This window comes from Pipistrellus hanaki, assembly GCF_964339955.1.
Source record: "Pipistrellus hanaki genome assembly, chromosome: 14".
Lineage (NCBI taxonomy): Eukaryota > Metazoa > Chordata > Mammalia > Chiroptera > Vespertilionidae > Pipistrellus > Pipistrellus hanaki.
Genome location: NC_140516.1, coordinates 24,058,343 through 24,078,751, shown reverse-complemented (window position 1 = coordinate 24,078,751; position 20,409 = coordinate 24,058,343). Strand labels below are relative to the sequence as shown.

Genomic DNA, 20,409 nt, shown 5'->3' with positions numbered 1-20,409 from the left:
AGTTATAGCTAATAATGCTGTATTATATAGTTGAAAGTCGCTAAGAGAGCAGATCTTAAAAGTTCTCATCACAAGAAAGAAAAATGGTAACTATGTGTGGTGACGGATGTTAACTAGAATTACTGTGATAATCATTTTTCAATACATACACCTATTGAATCAATATACTGTACATCTGAAGCTAATATAATGTTATTTGTCGATTATATCTTGATCTTTTAAAAAGCAATAGAGAAGGGGCACTGGTAACCCTGCACGTGTCCACATAGGACTCGCAGGTGGTCTGAGCCTTGGCAGGAACACAGCGGATGGAGGTGGGGAGCTGCTTCAGGCATCTCCCGCATGCCTCCCTCGCTCACCTCCCATGGTGGGCTGTGACCAGGCAGCTCTTTGTTGCCTCCTGAGGCTTCCTGCCCACCCTCCTTGGCAGAGAGGGGCAGAACACGAAACCATGTAGATCTGGCTCCTCAGCTAGTGTGGCAGACAAGGCCCATGGCAGCTGGCACCTGTCGCTGCCTATGTAATTAACAAACTGCCTGGATGTAAAGGTGGCTGCAGGAATCTTTACAAGTAGATCCCGTCAGACTCTGGTCTTGGCCTTGTGTGTACTCGACAGGGAAGAGAGCAAGGGAGAGGTGAATAAGGAATGATTCCTTGCTTTGCACAAAAACGATTTCTCTCCCCCTCTGCACTTACTGTACTAAGGATTACCGAAAAGTGAGTATTTTCACATCAATACACAGAGGCCCCTGAATTATTTGATGTGTCTACATAAATGAGGATGTACATTCTTCTAGGGCCAGAGTCTCGGCTTTCACCAGAATCTTAGAGGGATCTAGTACTCCAGAATGACTAATATTCTATCGTCCTTACTTAGTGTCTTCAGCAAATATTTGCTAAGTGGCTATTAGGAGCTAGTCAAAATATTAAGAACAGGATATAGAAGGGAAAAAAGTAAGCATTATCCCTGCATAGAGGTGCTTACCTAGTAAACCATGTGACCTTGAACACGTGGGCCTTCTGTACCCCCATAATTCATAACTCTTTGTCCCACCCACCCTCATTTCAGCTGCAAACATTTCCTTCCGTTATTCCTGTTTTAGCTCCCTCACATTCTCTCAAGTACATTTTATAAACTTCCTAAAAGCAGGAACTCTCTTTCTACTCTCTAAGTCAGCTGTCCAACAGAACTTTTCCCGAAGAAGGCTGTGTTCTAAACCCGCACTGTCCAACACGGTGTCCACTGGTCACACGAGGCTGCAAGCACCTGGAGTGTGGCCAGTGACTGAAGAACTGAATTTTAGATCTTATTTTATTTTCATTTTAAATAATTCTCATCTGAATAGCTGTGCCACTAGGAGCTACACTATCAGACAGTGCAACTTCTAAGTACTCACAGCAAGGCTCTATTTTGCCGCAGGGGTGTGATTTGAGAAATTCACTTGCCCCCTCAGGCACTCATTTAAGTTATGGTCCCTTCGGTGTATGCTAATACTAGAGGCCTGGTGCACGAAATTCGTGCACTTGTGTGGGAAGGTCCCTCAGCCAGGCCTGCACCCTCTCACAGTGTGGGAGCCCTTGGAGGATGTATGACTGTTGACTTAAGCCCACTCCTCACGGACTGTCAGTCAGACATCCTTAGCTAGTCTTTATGTTAAAACATCCTTAGCGCTGCTTCCGGCTTCTGGCTGAGCGGCGCTCCCCCTGTGGGAGCACAATGACCACCAGGGGGCAGCTCCTGCATTGAGTGTCTGCCCCCTGGTGGTCAATGCACGTCATAATGACAGTAGATTTGCATATTAGCCTTTTATTATATAGGATTGGTGATACCTGAGAACAGTTTTACTGTAGATGTGGGCAAAGACTTAACATTTTAAAGAAATACTTACATATTTATTTTAATTTCAGCTTTTAGTTATACCTAAGTTGGGTTGATACCTCTTAAGCATCCTCTTTCTTTTCACTTACAGAGGCGTGCCAACTACAGGACAGAGCCCCGAAATGGAAGCCACCGACAGAAAGGCCTAACAATGTCTCCGCTTTATTGTCTGAAGTTCTTACTCTGAACTGTTCCAGACCAACTTACATTAAGCAGATGGAGCCAATTAAATCCATCAAGCTTCACTGGGAATCCTTAATACACCGAAATAATTCCAGCTACTAAAATTAGACATTATTTGCATGGGGATCTGGAAAGCATTAAATCGGTTTTTAACTAAGGTCAACTATATTATTTGTAGCCATCAGTATAGCCTACGTGTTAAGTACAGGAAGTGTTAGAAAACCACATGCCTGAGGATTCTTAAAATTATAACAGTGTGCTTAGCACAACTCAAATAAAACACAACCAGCAGACAAACAGCTCTTCCAGATGCTTTCTTTAAGTCCAGGGTCATCTCTCCAGTTACTTCATGCACTATACAAACCTTGTGAAGCGAAAGAAATTCCTTAAATATTCAATGTTGCATGAGTAACATTTCTTAGCATACATGTAGCTACTTGCTAATTTCCTCAGAAACAAAAAACTGATTTGCTAAAGCTGAGCAGAACAGAAAAGCACATGGCAGAACACAGCACAGCACAGCACAATGCTGAGGAAAACAAAAATGAGAAAATGAGCCAGGGAAAGGCAGAGGACACTGGAAAGTGCCATTTCTTACCTGATCTTGGGACTATTTTAAAGTATTTTTACAAAAACACAGGAGAAGAAGGAAGCAAAAAAAAAAAATCAGACAGGGGGAAAAAGAAAAAAAACGTTATGGCTGAATGAGTTACACACTTAATGTATTTCTTTTTAAATGTTACACTCAGAATATTATACTTGGCAATACTCTAACTATACCTTAATACATAATGGCTTTATGATTTATTTTTATATTTGCCTCTGAGCATAACATGAGTTGCCAATGTAAAAAAAAAAAAAAACGAGTTACATATAACAGCAACAAATAATAATAATGGTACAATAAAAACCAGAAGTGTGGAAGCCTCACAACCATCTTGGGAAAAAAAAAAAAAAATGAGACAATATTCTGGTTTCATCACTCATTGGATGCCAGCTGCTACAATTTCCTATATGCAAATGAGTAATTAACAAAATGTTACCTTTAATATACTATCTCAGGAAGAGGATCAGTGGGTTGTTGGATTACAAAGCCTATTAAATCTCTAAATAGAATTTTCGATTGAGATCCTTTAATATTTTACATAATTTAGTTATATTTTTTTATTATCTGTGGTTAGATAAAATATTAAAGGTTATTTCCTCTTCTTGTTAATGACAGCTGTTACATAAAGACTTTAAGGCATATATAAAGTCTTCATATATGTAAAGTAAAAATTCTACTACGTTATATGAGATTCCAAATTCTGTTAAAAAACAAAAAGATTAACTTGAAAAAAACATCAATTCAGTATCTAAACTGGCCCCATCAAGGATACTGAGAATTAACTCTTAGGTTTACTTAGTGGGAAGTGCCATTTACTATTAGACAATGAAACTTTTTACAACAGATACTTAAACGATAGGAAAATGTCCCCAGGGCTCTGGCTCAGATGGTTTAATTATTAGCTTTCACATAACTTGACTGTCAGCAAACAAGCTGTTAATCCAACCAGGGAAAAGAAGTCCCCAAATTCTGGACAAGGTCCTATTTCTTTCAACCATTGTCAGGTAAGCTTGAGCCAAGCTTTTCCACATTCCCAAGTTTTATGCTTTAGTTGTAGGGACTAAAGTTGCCACTATCCCTGGCTTGCTCAGTCACTGTTTCACGCCTGACATGTCCCTTGTAAACAAATTAATGGGAAAGTTTTAGAAGAGATACTCAAACGACTTGGTAGGCAAGTCTAATAAACGATAGATAGACAGACAGATAGATAGATAGATAGATAGTCTCAAACATGAATTCTTCTTTTAATAATAGAGAACAGTGACCAACCAACACAAACATTTCTTACTTATTGGAAAACAAGAATTTTTCTTTCCATTAGAACAAAATTTAATTTTGAAACATATAACCCAGATCGGTTCTCCCAGTTTTGCCTGTGAGCCCTTTTGCTAGTATGCTTGAAGCATGACTGCAAGGTGGGGGAGAAAGAGAACCATGAACACGCTCAATCAGGGACAATTAGGGACTGAAAACCACGAATGGAAATAGCAAGAAAATAGCGGAGCACATACAATGGAGTAGCGAGCATTTTACCCAGTTCACATCCTCATCCAAAGAGCATATTTGGGGAGAATGGTGAAAATGGAAAATGATTTTGGTTTATGGCAGATCGTGGTTGTTTTAAATTACGCCTGGAAAACAACAACAGCAACGATGAAATACCTGGCAGAACGGGCCCCGAGGCTGAAGCCCATGTAGCCCTCGGCAGGCAGAGAATCATCGCCCAGCTCCTTGAGGTCCTGAGGCCCCAGGTACTTGTCAGTGTCCCCCGTCAGCGCGTCCTCGCCTGCGGAGGGACAAAGCAAGCCCCCGTCAGAAGCTCCCCTTTGGGAAAGGTGTCTGCGGTGGAGAACCCTATTCCTTTGGTCACCAGCAAGTCACCCATGCTCTCTGTCTTCTTCTCCTGTTCCCTGGATAATATTTGTGGCTGCCGTGTAGCAGGAAAAAGTATGGGCAGAGGTTAGTTCATCATTTCAGGAGTGAATTTAAGTAGCAGAGAAAGCTCTGGTGTTAAGTGCCTATTTAAAAAAAAAAAAAAGTTTCTCTCCCGCCAACGCAGAGTAGAAAGAAGGATTTTTTTTTTTAATGTCAATTAGTTTTCCTCAACGCATGTGATGAGGGCAGCCTGTTTGAATGGACGTTGTTGCAAAATAAAAACCACCTCTTCCTTACTGTTCTGGACATTATATGTGGGGAGAGAGAGTTTTGTTTAAATAGTCTTCTCACACCCAGGATTCCAGTTTGGGGCTTATGCAAAAAACTAGCTACTTAATCTGAAGGATAACTGCTCAACTGGGGAACGTTGAATCTTACCAATTTGCAACTGTCCCTAAACCCATCACATGAACTACCCAGTCCCCGAGGCCCCCAGGTCTGAACCCTCATTGGAAAGTAGAGGTCAAATGGGAGTTCCCAGCACTTTGGAAAGGAACTGTATAAACTGTTCTTTAGCCATCGATGCAAAGAGTTAACCGCAGAAAATACTCGAACTGGCTCCACATGCACAACATGACCTCACACGGAAAAACCACATTCCAAGAGTGACGGGGCAGGTTTTCCAGAGGCTTTTGCCCCCTGGGACGGTTCCCATCCTTTGCACAGGCCGTGGCAAAGTTCCTTCCGCAAACAGGCAAACGCTGTCTCCTTTTTATGACTCTCATTCTCTTTCTGGACACAAACTTGGCTGGCCCCGTGAGATTTCAAAAGCCCAGTGTTATGTTTGCTCAAAGGTGAGTGATTCATCCGCTCCGGCGACATTTTCCAATGCCTTTCTCAGTCCCATTTATACTTTCCATTCATTTAAACTCAGGAAACCGCAGGGGCTCATCTTTTTAAACTACTAATCAAGTCCAAAAATACACTGTCAACTACTGTTTGTGTTTTTTTTTTCTTCTTCCAATTGTAAAATACTAAACAGATCAACTTTCTTCTGTGACCCAGGGCCAGGAGATTATTTTAAGTAACTATTTACAGCTGGGCTAATTTTCACACTCACCACAAATGAGACAAAAAAAAAAAAAAAACAACAGTGCACACCAAGTACAACTTAAAGAAAGATCTTACTCTGTCGCCAAGCCATTTTCACCAGGAGGGGAGGATCAGATGCTTCCTGAGGTTTCCAGGAATTCCTTAACCAGTGATTTAGAATCTACCTCCAAATCAGCCCAAACCAGCCAGCCAGTCCCTGGGGTGTAGCCACCGTCTTCACCGCCTTCACCACCGCCACTGAGCTCCTCTCAGCATCTCCGTCTCCTCGTAGGCAATTGAGGAAGTACACATCTTCTCCTACTCATCAGAGCTCCAAGATTTTCAAGATTTCAGACCAAAAAAAAAAAAAAAAAAAGGAAAAACAAAACCTGGCTACTCCTAATTGAGATTAAGATCCTTTTGATTACTCCGCAGACAACATCCTTTTAAAGCGCCTTCTGATTGGATTAAAAACTCCTCTGGCAAGCCTCTAGCAGGACCGAATGGTGACATAAATGCAAGCCCTGAGTTATTTGTATGTAAATATGAGGGCAGCTCCAGTGTAGACTTTCGGTAATTTGATACCGGTGCCTAACCGGGTAACCGAGACAGCCTTCCACCGGGGGAGAGCCGGGAGCGAGGTGCTGCATGTAATGAGGGGGTGACTCTTCTCCCACGTGGGCGAGGAGCCGGCCAACCCAGGTAGAGGGAAAACAGAGGAAAACAAAGAAGCGGCCCAGCGGGGAGTGGCGGGAGCTCCAGGCAAACTTTCAACTTTGTTCTCAGCTGGGACACCGGGAGCCGAGGTTATTTATGGTCCCTGTCAGGTGGAAGGAGGAGAAACAAGAGAGAGAGGGAGGGAGGGCCTGCACTTGAGAAGAGCTGGTGAAACTGTGGGGCCCAGGGAAGCAGCAGTGATTCCCATAGCTCTCCAAGAAGCTCCTGAGATCCCACTCCTCACCCATCGCCGCTGCTCTGCAGCAGGAGCAGCAGGAAGAGAAGTGAGACCAGCTGAGCGAGTGGATGTTCTGCTTTATTTGGGGGCACAGGTTCTTTCAACTCTTTAACACACTCCGAGGGACTCCCTGGTTCTCCCTCTTGGGAGGTCCCTGCAGAGAGAGAGGCGGGGTGGAGTGGGCTGGAGAGGCCTGTGGGGCTGCCAGTAGGTGTTCCCTCTCTCAGGGACTCCTGGCCCCTTCCCAGCTGCCCTGCCCTGTATGTGTTGGCAGAGCTGGCACTCTGCACCGAGCGGCACTCTGCACCCTCCACCTGGCCACACGCAGAGGACATTTCTTCCCTCTTTTTCAGAACCACTGGAGACAGGCTAGAGAGGGAGTGAAGGGCTTGAAACTGTCCTGATGAAGTCAGTGGTCTGCAGCACTGTTTCATGCCAGTGCATCTATCTCTTGGATTGTTACCTAAACATACTGACATTGGAATCTGGAGAACCGACAAAGTGGGAGACGGATTTGGTTTTTCTGGATAAATGCATACGTCACCGCATCAATAAATGACTCATGGAATGTGAAGGTGATAGGACTCCTGAGTTTCCATGTGGCCTGGCTGTAATCAACATCGTAAATGTGCACAAATACAAGGGAAGCCCTTTATAATGAATGCCTGGCCCACACGGAAACATATTCCCCAGCGCAAGAATCCTTTCCAGTCCTGGGGAGAGTCATGGTGAAAATGGAGAAAATGTCCCAAACTGCCATGTAAAAAGGGTCTTTGTTGGCCAGCCTCTCTCTGGCCACTCCTCCTTACACACCCAGCCTGCCCTCTGCTATGCAGAACATTGCAGTCCCTGGAATTCCTGAAAGTCTTCTAGACTTTGAACCACTGCACAGGGCGCATTCTCTTGATGGAACCTTTACCCCTCCTTCTGCATCTGAGTCATTTCTCCAATGTCTGACTCTTCCTAGAACTCCTCCCTCCCTCACTCATCCTCTTGAGTGAGGTGTCCCGCCGGTGGGCTTCCCTTATCAGACTGTGTTGCCAGGAGAACCATCTGCTCAGTGTCTCCCACTGGATGGTGAGATCCCCCAGATTAGGAACCAATTTTTCTGGGGCCTGGCATAGTGTAAATGCCCCATGAATATTTGAATTCATGATTACTTTTATTAATGAGGTTGGTGGTTGTGTTTTCTTTCCCATCTACATTCTGCAGTCACTTAGCACTTTTTTTTTGCATGTCAAGCTTGATAATTGGCTGGTAGGCAGTAAAAGGTCAATAAAATTAAGTTTTCATTCCTCTCTACCTATCCCTCTTAGATTTCATAATGGTCATTGTAAAACCAAAAAGAAGCATGGGGTTGGAACAGTTGTGGGAGCTGTCAATACATTTGATCAAAGATGAATTAAAATAACATATGACATTAAAAATTATGCACCTACCACTGTAGAAAAGTAAAGCCCTAGCCGGTTTGTCTCAGTGGATAGAGCATTGGCCTATGGACTGAAGGGTCCCGGGTTCCATACTGGTCAAGGGCACATGACCAAGTTGTGGGCTTGATTCCCAGTAGGGGACGTGCAGGAGGCAGCCAATCAATGACTCTCATCAGTGATGTTTCTATCTCTCTCTTCTCCATTCCTCTCTAAAATCAAGATATATATATATATATATATATATATATATATATATATATATATATCACAAAACATTTCTTACAAGTTAGAGAATTCAGAAATAAAGGCACTGGTATTATTTTAATGCAGTTTTGAATGGTAGGTGCTCTGGATTAAAATCCAAGTTCCACTGCTACAGATTAGGTGACCTTTGAAACATTCTTTACTCTGAGTCAGTTTCAACCTCTACAAAACTGGAATAGTAACCCTGCCTCTATCCCAATAACCTTTTGGGGGGATTAAATGGAATAATGCGCAAAGTGAGGGCTTAATGCCCACTAATTGTTACTATTATTCTATGACTCAGTTTTCTCTAGTGCTCAAGCATCTGAATGCATGAACTCATATAGTTAGCATTTAAATTGCTACTATTTATACTGATTAGGGCAAAAATCCACTCATAGCAGGAATTTGTCCCTGCTCTCTACTGGCTAACACAGGGCCTAGATAGTCAACAAATATTTCTTGATTGAATGAAAGAATGAACAATAATAATAAAACTAACTTACCTTCCTTTCAATAAACACAATATCCTATAATTATTAGGACATGCTACTACTTAGTATAACACACTACTGTACCAAGTTCAGAAATGAATGAGGTAAATTGTGGTGAGTGATTTATTAACTGCCTCTAATCCATTCTATAAACCAAAAAACATTTTATTAGTGGCAGCTTCTGACCAATACTTCTTATACAAAGGCAATTCTATTAATGGACAACACTCAGCCAACATCAGATATATTTAGTTAAATATATATACAGGGGTGGTCAAAAGTAGTTTATAGTTCTAATAGAATAATTCATAACACAAGAATAAACTGTTTTGTGTACTCGCAGCTGAAGACCTACTTTTGCCCATTTCTGTATATTACCAAGAAACACCAGTTTTTACTTACTAACAAGTACTTGAGTGGGTTTATGTTTCTTATAAGTGTTTGGTACACTGGCTTGACTTTTGGACAATAGAATGCAGGGGAAGTGATTATGCATGACTTCTGAGTCCGAGTTCAAAGAAACCTAATAGTTCCTGCCTCTGTCTACTGGAACACTTGTTTTGGGGAAAGCCATTAAAATTGTAAGACATTTTACTACCTTGAGACCACCATGCTTGTGAAGAAGCTCAAGGTGGCCATAAAGAGGTGGCTCAGAAAGACAGAGATGCCCAGGCAATCCCCAGCCATTCCAGCCATCTGAGGTAACAGACCTTTGAATAAAGACACCCTCGTGAACACCTGGCCGTGTTATTTCTGCCTCAGCTGCTATCTGACATGAAAGATCTCCAGAACCCAGCTGAGCCCAGTCAACTCACACAACCAGGGGAGATAATAATAATAAATGATGCCAATGAGTGTAGAGATGGGTTGGTACATTGTGATCATTAGTGGAAGCAGAGCACAATGAGAAATGAGAAGGTCCAAAGGTAAGCCAAAGAGGTCACACACTGGTTGCCTAATGCATCCCTAGGGAATTCTAGTTAGCTCTGTAGTGCATTACGTGATTAGGGTTGCCAAGTCCAGGGGAACTACACTGGTAAATGCCACCAGAGGCCTCATTTTTTTTTAGTATTGATTTCATGCCTTTCAAGATTAGAAGCCCGGGTGTTCTTTTAGTTAATCCATTTCTAACAAGATAACGCCAGAGGCTGAAAAATGTTAAAAGAACACAAAACACCTCAAGTCTACTTTGACCCACCATTAACCAAATAAGGAAAGCTGTCCCAGCTACCTCTCCAATGTCCCAGCTACCTCCTCCTCCTCCTCGTCCTCCTCTATCATGACCAGGCTAAGAGAAGAGGTTCCTGTACCACAATCAAACTTTCAAAGCTTCATACACTTTGTCTACCAGGAAAGAATACAAAATAAAATCAAGGATAGAGGAGAGAAAGAAAGATAATATGTACATGAAAGGATTATCATGACTGTGGTCGCTCAAAAAGGTGTGCCCTCATTCCTTTTTAGATTTCATGTCCTTGGTCCAGTGTCAGTATGAGGTGGAATATACCTAAGCCAAGTTCCTTGCTCTCTTACTTATGCCCACTAAGGTTCCTTTTTAGGCAAAATAGAGGAAATGGTTCTTGGCCCAATATTTAGAAGTGTTTACATGTCCCAGGAGTTCTTTATTTTATCTTATTTATTTTTGCATATAATCTTCTTCTACTCTTTCCCCCCCTTAAGCCCATCACCAAGGAATGCTTTTGTTACTTTTCCAGGAGCTGAAAATTGCTTTCTTAACTAGATAGAGACTAGAATCATAAAGAAAGTTCCTTAAGGTAACTACATCAAATTATATTGTCAGAATCTTTGCTTAGTTCTTCTGCTGTGAGATGCAGAAATCTTCCCAAGGTATAAATTTTGTAACATTATAAAGTTGAAATTAAGAGTACAAAACACCTTAAATAATTAATGCAAGACCTCCAAATTACATGAGATCATTTAGAAGACAGATTAGAAGAAATAAAGAGAAAAATCAATCTTTACACTCCAGTGATTTATTATGAATTGGTTTCTTACTAAAAATCAGCAAACAGTATTACAGATAAGCAGTTAATCATCAGAAGTTAGAAGATTCAAATTTACTTGTTCTGAGAAAAGTGATAATTTTTTTTTTTTTTTTAAATCACCACATAGCAAAGAGAAGAAATGAAAACTATTGGGAAAGAGAAACCCTTTAGGCATTTCTGGAGTACATTATAGAAGAGTAGAATGAGATCACATCATTAAAATCAACACCACTATTTATTGAGCATTTACTATGTTCTAGGCACTAGTTGGTGCTTTGTAAGTATTATTTCATATAATTCTCACAATGATATTATAAATAGAATTGTTATCTCTATTTCAAGATAAAACCCTGTTCACACTAAGAGTAAGATTACTGATTATGTGGGGAAAATCAAATTCAAAATCAGTTGGTTTGACACAGAGCTCTACTTTTAACTACTGCAATATGCTGTGCTATTGAGTAAATAGTGTGAGAGATTGGTAACCAAATGTAAGCTCCATGAGGACAGGGTTTTCTTTTTCTTTATATTTCTGTGTCCAAGGCCCAGAGGAGAGCCTGGCACATAGTACATGCTCAGTAAATGTGTACAATGAAAGTTCAGCGATTGCATCTGGAGATGGCAACTACATTACTGAAGCAACGAGAAGACGGGAGACTTACTTTTCACCGACAACTCTTCTACCTTGGGAATTTTATACCATGTGCATCTACCACCTATTCAAAAAACGAATAAAATTAAAACAAAACAAAACAAAACACAGGGACGGCAGGCAAATCATTAGGCTGTGTGTTTCATTCATCTGAAAAGTATTTTGATATGTAAAGATCTGCCAGGTAGGTATTAAGATGTGTATGTGCACTGGCAAATATTTGGCAAACATGAATAGGAAACGGTATTTTACGATATTTGACCTTATTTATGTCTTTAAGAGATGGGACAGAGAGGTGAACTAAGGTAGAAAGAAGGAGATGCACACTATTCATGTACTTGTGGCAGTTTCCCAGTGTTCTAAAGCAGTGTTCTCAACCTGTAGGATGTGTTAGCATCCACGACCCCAAGTGAATCTGATGCTCCTGACCCAGGGACCACACTTTAATAAACACTGTCTAAAGGACCCTTACAAACGAATGGCAGTTATCTAATGGCAGTGCTGCTTCTAAAGAATTGAATCTATTTTCCTGGTGGGAATGATGAGAATAAATAAAACATCAGCTTCAGCAACTGAATTCAATGAATCGAGTGGAGTGTCTCCAAATTTCAATGCATATATTTGTATCACGTGGAGACCTTGTTAAAATGCAGATGCTGATTCCACAGGTCAAGGGAGACCCTGAGATCCTGCATTTATAACAAACTCCTGGGTGACCGCAACCGCACTTTCAGTCGTAAGACAGTAGAGCACTGGACTGGGACCTGTGTTATGAAGAAAGCCAACGATTGCCTTTGAAGCATTTAGTTTCTAGTAAAAATGTTAAGACCACGGCACAAACAATGATACAAAACTGTACTGCTACTCCTGCTGGCTACAATTTTAGTGCTGTGTATATGCTAGACACTGTACTAACTGAGCATTTTATATGCATGTCTCATACAACCCTCAACCCTGTGAAGAGGATACTATTATTTCCCTTCTATTGGTGAAAAAACAGATTCATAAGAGGTTTGGTTATTTTTCAAAACTCATATGTCTAGTTGGTGGTGGAGTCTAGGTTAGACCGATTGCAGAATCCAAGCTCTTAACCACCACACCACAATGACAGAGTGCAAGAGAAATGACACAGTAATACAAGAGCTCAGAGGATGAGGGCTTCACGTTTGATTGAGTAGATCAGGTAATGTTGACTGGGCATGTATATGAGTAAAGATAGGGAGAAAGGAGAAAAAATGGGAAGTTGGCCATTCCGAGCCAGAGAACCATGCATGAGAGGGAAAGAATGACAATGCTCCCAGGATGGCAAAAAGGCAGATTTACTGCAGTGATAGACAACTGAGTTGTAGGAAATGGGCTGAGTAGGCCACATATTTAGGGCCATTGAAATTGGATTATTATCCAAGTGACAAGCAACATTTATATTCATTAGTTGTTAAAATTCAATTATTTGTTCATCTATATATATATTTTTTTACCTGAAGACCCAAAATCTCAATGTTCTCCCTCTTCCTGTACTGCTTTATTCTCTAATTCTATATTCTGCAGCAGAAAGCAGGATAAGTAGTTTTATACATTTAACAACAACAACAAAAGGACTGCCATTTAATGAGCACCTACTATATGCTGGTCACTGTTCTAAATGTTTCATATTTTTTTTTCCATCTTCACAGCAGCTTTGTGTAGTATTACTAAACTCATTAGAGATAAACCAAATAAGACCCAGCATATTTTATTTTTTGAAGGCTCACAGAAGAAACATAAAAATGCAAAAAAAAAAAAAAAAAAAAAAAAAAAAGCTTTGAAGAAAAATTATTTTCCATCAACTCAAAGCCTAATGAAAAGATGTTTTTCCTCCACTGACATTTAGACAATAAATTTTCATCATGGAGAATCCAAATGACTAACTATATTCGCTCCCATTATCTTTTTCTCTCAATCCCCTGATATTGGCATTCTCAGAAAAGCAAAGAAACGGAAGTAGAAAGGAAGAGGAATACAATAAGTTTAGGACCCCCGAGCCACTCAAACTTTAGTTCCAAAAGTCTAATTCTTTCCTGGAGTCACACAATAGTTAATGGGAAAATTACTTAGATTCCAGATTGTACATATTTCACCTTGCAATTTGCACTCGAGATCAAGAGTTTGTATTAAGCAAGGCCTCCTGTGAGCGTTCTGAGAGATGGATACCAGGAAGCTGGGATGTACAGATGACAGAATTGTGCCCTTTGCTTCAGAGGTTCCTGTGTGTAGCACAGGCACTTGCGTTTGGCTGGAGGCCCAAAAGGTGCTCATGACTCCAGTACCTTCTTGAGATGGTTGGAGACTCAGAGAGAGGCTGATGGCCCCAAGCCCAAGGTCAAGAATGGAGTGAGCGTTCTCTCCTGCCTCCTGCACTCTCCACCTGCCCTCTGAGTCAGGAATGAGCAGATACTTGGGGTCTCACTTTAAGCATTTGTTTTCCAGCACCTCCTGGCAGTAGGGGGGTTCTTTCAGCACGTAAACTAAATGCTGGAATATAACCTTTCCTTGTTCTCTCTTTCAAACATATGAGAACAATGGGGTAAGCTGAGAAAATGATGAGATGAGCCAGGAGTGGAAGAGGTGGTTTTAAGAAGAATGAAGAAGAATGTGTCTTTTTAGGGGATTCCTGTGCTGCTGTGGGAGGGCCAGCCTCCGCGGTCTTTCTTTCCCGTCCCTAGCATTACGTGCTCAGAAGATCCTGGCTTCATAGGTGGCCAACCAGGAAGCAGGCTTGAATGGCAAAATTGGCACATCTCTTAGACAATAACAAGTTGCTGCTGTCCCACAGAACAAACGACTCTTGTTGCTCAGGCTGTTTTCTTTTTTATAAAAAAGAGAATAAAAGACAACTTGCTTCTTTACTCTTGAGCAGTGTGCTGTTCTTTGCGGCTAGATGTGCTTCTTTAAAAAGCTGTATAGCAGTTTACTGCTCCTTAATTCACGCTAGATATAGTTTCTAAAGCAAGCAAGCATGACTCAGTGTTGGAACTTTTCCAGACGCGGCAATGAAAAATGTCCCCTGTGATCTCGGCTGGGTTAATAAACAAACTCATCCCAGAGGAGAAAAAGAATCTAGTGTCTTTCCTGTGAAGAGGTAGAAAGAGACAATGTTGTGATAGAAGCTACAATTTTTTGTTTTCTTTTCAATATTCCTTAATGCTAATCCAGAACTTTTCCTCAGCCATCTAAATAAGAGTAGACAGTACACGCACCGACTTAGTCAAATGAACACCTAAGATGAATGCTGGAATGCAGCTAGGAAGGGGTGCAAGGTTATATACACCCTTTTCATTATCTAAAATCTATGCCACTTATAAGAAGACTAGATGATGAATAAATTACTAGCCACAAACTAAAATGTTGGTTCTTACTTGCAGAGAAATTAGGTAGCTAACTTGAAGGTGGCAGTATCCTGCTGATTGGTTCTTCCTTGGGGTAATTCGGTTTTAATGATTCACCCATCCTTGACTCCAAAGCCAGACCACCTTAGTCTCAGCTCATTACTCAGCTGCGTGAGGACCATATTTGAAAAACAGGAACATGAGTGCTGTCCCCAGGTACAAAGGAGTGCCAGATCCTGCATACTTTGTGGGTAAGCGTTTGGCCTCTTCCTGCTCTTCTATCCAAAGTGCCTTTCCAATGTATAATATTTCTATTATAGTCTCATTAATGCCTTTAAAATATAGCTATTATCTTGTGATAATTCTGAAAAGCATTATTTATTCTCTTTCCTATACGCAATTTTTTTCCTTAAGGAGTTTAAAAATAGCACTAGCCTGGAAGGTCAGTCAGCTAGAGCCGTGGTCGGCAAACTGCGGCTCAAGAGCCACATGCAGCTCTTATGGCCCCTTGAGTGTGGCTCTTTCACAAAATACCATGGTCTGGGCAAGTCTATTTTGAAAAAGTGGCATTAGAAGAAGTTTAAAAAATTTGTCTCTCAAAAGAAATTTCAATCTTTGTACTGTTGATATTTGTCTCTGTTGATTAACAAGTTTGCCAACCACTGAGCTAGAGCATTGTCCCAATATGCCACGGTTTTTTAATCCCTGGTCAGGGCACATACAAGAAAATAAGTGGGACACCAAATCATTGTTTTTTGTTTATGTTTTTTTTTTCTTCTTCTAATTCAAGAAATAAAAATTAAACAAAAAGAAGTTGAAAAATTCATTCTTGACAAGAAAACAAGGTCATGTTAGCGTTATCATGGGAAGAGATCATCTAAAACCACAGACAGATATGTCTCCTTGCCAGACAAGGGTATCTATCACCTGGTTGGACAAGCCACTCAACATGTATTTGGGCGTTGCTTCCTCCTGAGCATAATGGAGAGCACGGCTACACGATACTGACCCAGCCCTTTCAGTTCTTTGAAATCTGTGGATTTTAATTTACTGCGGCTTCTACTAGGCACTGAACTAGGCACCAAAGTGAGCTGGGCATGACTCTGCTCAGCCCTCATGCCACTCTAATGCAGGATGGAATTTTATTACTTTATTGTATCTCAAACCCATACCTTCTTGATAATTACTTCTACACATATGTATTTAGAGCCTTATTTTTTACTTTAATATTTAGTACCTGCACTTGGTTCTGAAGAGATTGTGCAGCTCTATCAAATTGGTAAGTGCCCGAGAACTAAGTAATTCCTCCCAGCAAGAGTTTGCTCATCCAGTTGTCTCATAAATCTGTTCAGTAGAGTCACATTTCACGGAGTCGCCTCTTTGGGTTTTACTTTTCATGGCTTACTTCCATATCTCTTATGTCCTCTCTTTAGTTCTTTATATCTGCTACTCATTCCAGTAGAATTATGAAAATGGAAATAACATCTTATAGACTTTAAAAGGTTTTGCAAAAATACATTTTGTAGGAAACTACCCCTTAAAAGCAGTGCTCAACTAAAGCTAACTGTGAAATCTCTTGGGAAGGGACCAAGGCTGGAAGACAATGCAAACCTTAATTTCAATTTCCTTTCTCCCTCTCTTCCCTTTGTTTTTATTTTTCTCTTATTTTCCTCCTTCCTTCCTCCCACCCTCTTCTCTCTCCTTCTTCTTTCCTTTCTTTTGAATTGCAAACTGAATTGTAAAACATAAGAATCTAACTGGCACTAGAATCAAGATATTATATGTTGTATGTATATTTATTTTAATGTATGTCACATATTTCCTGGGAAAGAAGACAGGAGGGCAGTAAGATACTTGTGACCCAGTCTGTCCTGGTAAACAGAGGAGCTCTGTTGCCCTTCCCTGCGTCATGTTTGGGCTTCACAACCTGCCTTAGAGAAGCTTGCTTTATAGCTTTTCCTCCCTGCTCTGCTTCATCCTTTGTTCTACTCCCTAACTTGACTCCATTGTTCCTGGAGTCACTGAATGATAACATTGTCTAGACTTGTTTTCCTTTTTTTGAGAAAGTAATCCCAACATTCTTTCCCCTCTACTAATTTCTCAAAGTGGACCTAAGAGGAGAAAGCAAGCAAGAAAGAAGAGAGACCACTGTTCTGTTAACATTTAGTCAGTTTTTAAAATTTAAAATGACAATTATATTTTTCCCATACTACACATCCATTCATCTTTTCTTTCTTGGGAAAAACTGACAGCATATATTGCTATTATTTTTATTGGCTTTAAAAAATCTGCTGATATTGTTGGCACACTGGGTTACCAGCGTTAACAATCTCTTACTAGAGCTTGTAGAAAGACATTTTCACAACATGTGGTTTCGAGGAAATAAACATTTGCAACAGTTCCTCAGGCTTACTGAACAGGCAGCTCCTAACCCAATGAAAGTGGTGAAGTTCTGGCCAAACTGTCAGGCAAGTGAGTCAGAAGTACAAATTATCATTAAGACTGTAAAGGCCTTTCAGAATTAACATTTCTAAATGACTTATTTTGGGGTTTGGAGTAATTCTAGAAGAGCTAATTTCCACAGCAAAAAAATGATGTGTTATATGACAGGAAAAACGTGGCTTACTGAAGCTCATATAAATAAAATTTAGGGACTTTAGCCAACAGCAATATTAATATGACTCAAATTAAATGTACATTACAATCCCAAATGTATCTTAATCTTTAATAATAGATTTTTAATGCCATCTAGGGACAAAGCAATAACTCTTCTACAGTCTGCTTGGATCACACCACATGTAGAATATTGTGTTTAGTTCAGGCCACCACAGTTGAGATGGATTTCCCTGAGGCACATTGAAATGTACACAGGAGACTGAGTATGATAGTGGGGGACAGTGGAAGAAAGCAGTGGTAATATGCCTTGAGAAAAAAAGACTAAGAAGATATATGAGAACTGTTTTTAAACATTGAAAGGACTGTCACTAGAAGAGGCAGATTTTGTTCTAAATAGTGCCAGATATATCAAGAGCCTGGATCAATGAGTAGAAGCTGCAGAATACTCAATAAAGAAGAATTTTTAAAGTCTGAGCTATTCATAATGGTACAGGCAGCTTGGGAACCGGGGAATTCCTATAATTTGGGGCAGTGGTTGGCAAACTCATTAGTTAACAGAGCCAAATAGCAACAGTACAATGATTGAAATTTCTTTTGAGAGCCAAATTTTTTAAACTTAAACGCCACTTCTTCAAAATTGATTATTCCAGGCCTTGGTGGAAGAGCCACACTCAAGGGGCCAAAGAGCTGCACGTGGCTCGTGAGCTACAGTTTGCCAACCACGGATTTGGGGTATTAGGAAAAGAAACTCCTAAGCAGAGGGTTCTATGGAGGTAATTCCAGCGCTAGATGGCTATTGCTCAGGTTGTGACCTTTAAGAAAAACGTTTTGACATTAAATTCTTCGACATTATGAAATCAAAAGCCATTTGACTCCCATAGCCCCCGGACATACCCCAACGTGTTTAAGGAAAGATGGATAAAATGAGAATTCAAATTTTCTTATTTATTTCAAATTCCCAAACTGAGATACATCTAAAGGAAATGATTGTCATTTCTAGTTAAAAAGCTAGATCAAGTATCTTCAAATGAAGAGTTGCAAAATTTCTCCTTTTTTGAAATTATTTGGTTAGCTATCCACAAGGATAAGGCATTATATAGTCCATTCAAACATAGCTTCTCATCAGTGAGGCTATTTTTGGATAGTATGTTAAAAACTAGCAAATTTTTAGGTCTGTGATTATCATACTATATTTCATAATAATTTCATTACAAAAACTTACTTTTGATATCATGGGCTGCCTGTGTACAGATCTATGTAAGAATATCATTTTTCTTGTATCTCCTGCCTGTCAGAAATTACTCTGAAAATGTGGCATTAGAAGGCATTGAAATATAACATGACAAGAAAGCATATTACTAAAGAAGATACAAATATTATCTATTTGGGGATGTAAACATATAGCTGATGTTTTAGAGGAAAAGGAAGAAAAATGAATAAACCTTTGTTAACATTTATCCAAACAATATTTACAAACAATGAGACCGGTCTTTCCAAGTCCTTAATGATCACCAAGAATTAGTTCTCTGGGTGTGCAGTCCCTGCCACAGACTAACACTGGGCAGTCATTGTACACCAAACAGTTAAAGTGACTGTGGATCAGGTAGACTTGTCCACTACTCACATTTCCAATTAAATTTGTACAAATCAAAGAAGAAACAATAATTAAAATGGGCAAGTTACCTAAAGGCAGAGGAAGACTAGCAACACCAAGACCGATTCAAGAGAAAAATACTACTACATGCAAGATGGCAAACGGAGGGAGCAGTAAATAGAGTATAGTTTTAGAAAGTCGAATGGTGCAAGAAAGAAACATAAATATAACATACATTATATAAGTAAATGTTTAATTATTACAGCAAAACTCCATGACTTGCCATCTTTATAATATTCATGGTAAAAATGCTAGTTTCCCCGAGCCTTTTAAAAATGTCATTAAGTAATATATGGCCTGGTCAAATGTATTGATTTTTAAATAAGACAGAAGACAGATCGTTTCTTTTAAGCACATGAAGTATAACTACAATCACTTATATTGTTATTTCTTTCATGAAATCAATATTGAAAATTCATATTTTAAAAGTAATTTGGTTCAGGTTGAGTTTTCATTATTAGTCCAAGATCAAAAGGTGCTTTTGCTAAAAAGCTTAGAGAAAATCTTAGAATGGGAAACTGATTCCTTACCTATAAGGAGACTTTCTCTTGCTATTCAAAAAATATTTTAGCTATAAGGATGAATCAGTTTTCCCTTTTGAGATTTTCAGATGTTAAGTAATAAAAACATCAATTTCCTGCTTAATAGAAACAAATGAAAGAAATGAATCCAGATAATTAGCGAGACTTGTATTTTTAAGCTGGAAAACGGGTTCAAGAACTGATTCAGAGAGACTAAAAGAAGATAATCAGTAACATCAAATATACGCTGTTTAAATGACACAAATTAATCATCTCAAGGTAAAATGAAAAGTTAGTAACTCAAGGAAGTGCTACATTTCAAAGATAAGAAATGGAGGATAAAGATGGTAGTTAAGTGTCATCACAATAAAAAATTGCAAATACCTTCTTCAACATCTGAGATATACTCGCCATCACTGAGCATTTCAGGGGCGTTGGCCTTACGAACTGCATGAGTAAGCGAACAGTGTAAGTGGGTGGAAAACGTAACCTGTTGATGCTACAACAGCATATTCTAAGGTTTCTGAAAATATTTTTGCAATGAACTTTCTTCAGTAAACAAATACACAGTCACTTAACTATTAAGAATTCAAAGGAGGTTTTCATACCTTCGTCATCAGACATATCAAGAACTTCATTCATTGTTTCTGGAACATTCATTTTGTGCTTCTCTGTGACAGTCTGGTAACAACAAAAAGAAGCAGTGACTTTAGAGGGAGGAAAGAGCATGTTTTAAGGAGAATCTTTCTTTCTAAATCAGTTGGTTTATTATTAGTTGGCTTATGTGTTTCTTATCCTAAAGCCCCTCAGTATAAAATGACATCATAATGTCCTTCA

General features: G+C 39.8%; 1 protein-coding gene across 9 annotated transcripts in view; it reads right to left on the bottom strand.

The window, feature by feature from the left end:
- Positions 1–20,409, bottom strand: part of ANK3 (ankyrin 3) — a 555,635-nt gene that overhangs the window by 84,801 nt on the left and 450,425 nt on the right. For 4 of the 9 annotated variants that reach the window (XM_084903932.1, XM_084903933.1, XM_084903937.1 and 1 more), the window contains 4 exons: positions 20,181–20,253; positions 19,957–20,019; positions 11,427–11,480; positions 4,332–4,455 (listed from right to left, as the gene is read on the bottom strand). In XM_084903932.1, the coding sequence (XP_084760058.1) occupies positions 4,332–4,455; positions 11,427–11,480; positions 19,957–20,019; positions 20,181–20,253 (314 nt within the window). The remainder of the gene's footprint in view (positions 1–4,331; positions 4,456–11,426; positions 11,481–19,956; positions 20,020–20,180; positions 20,254–20,409) is intronic. The other 5 variants (XM_084903938.1, XM_084903934.1, XM_084903936.1 and 2 more) reach the window with 3 other exon arrangements.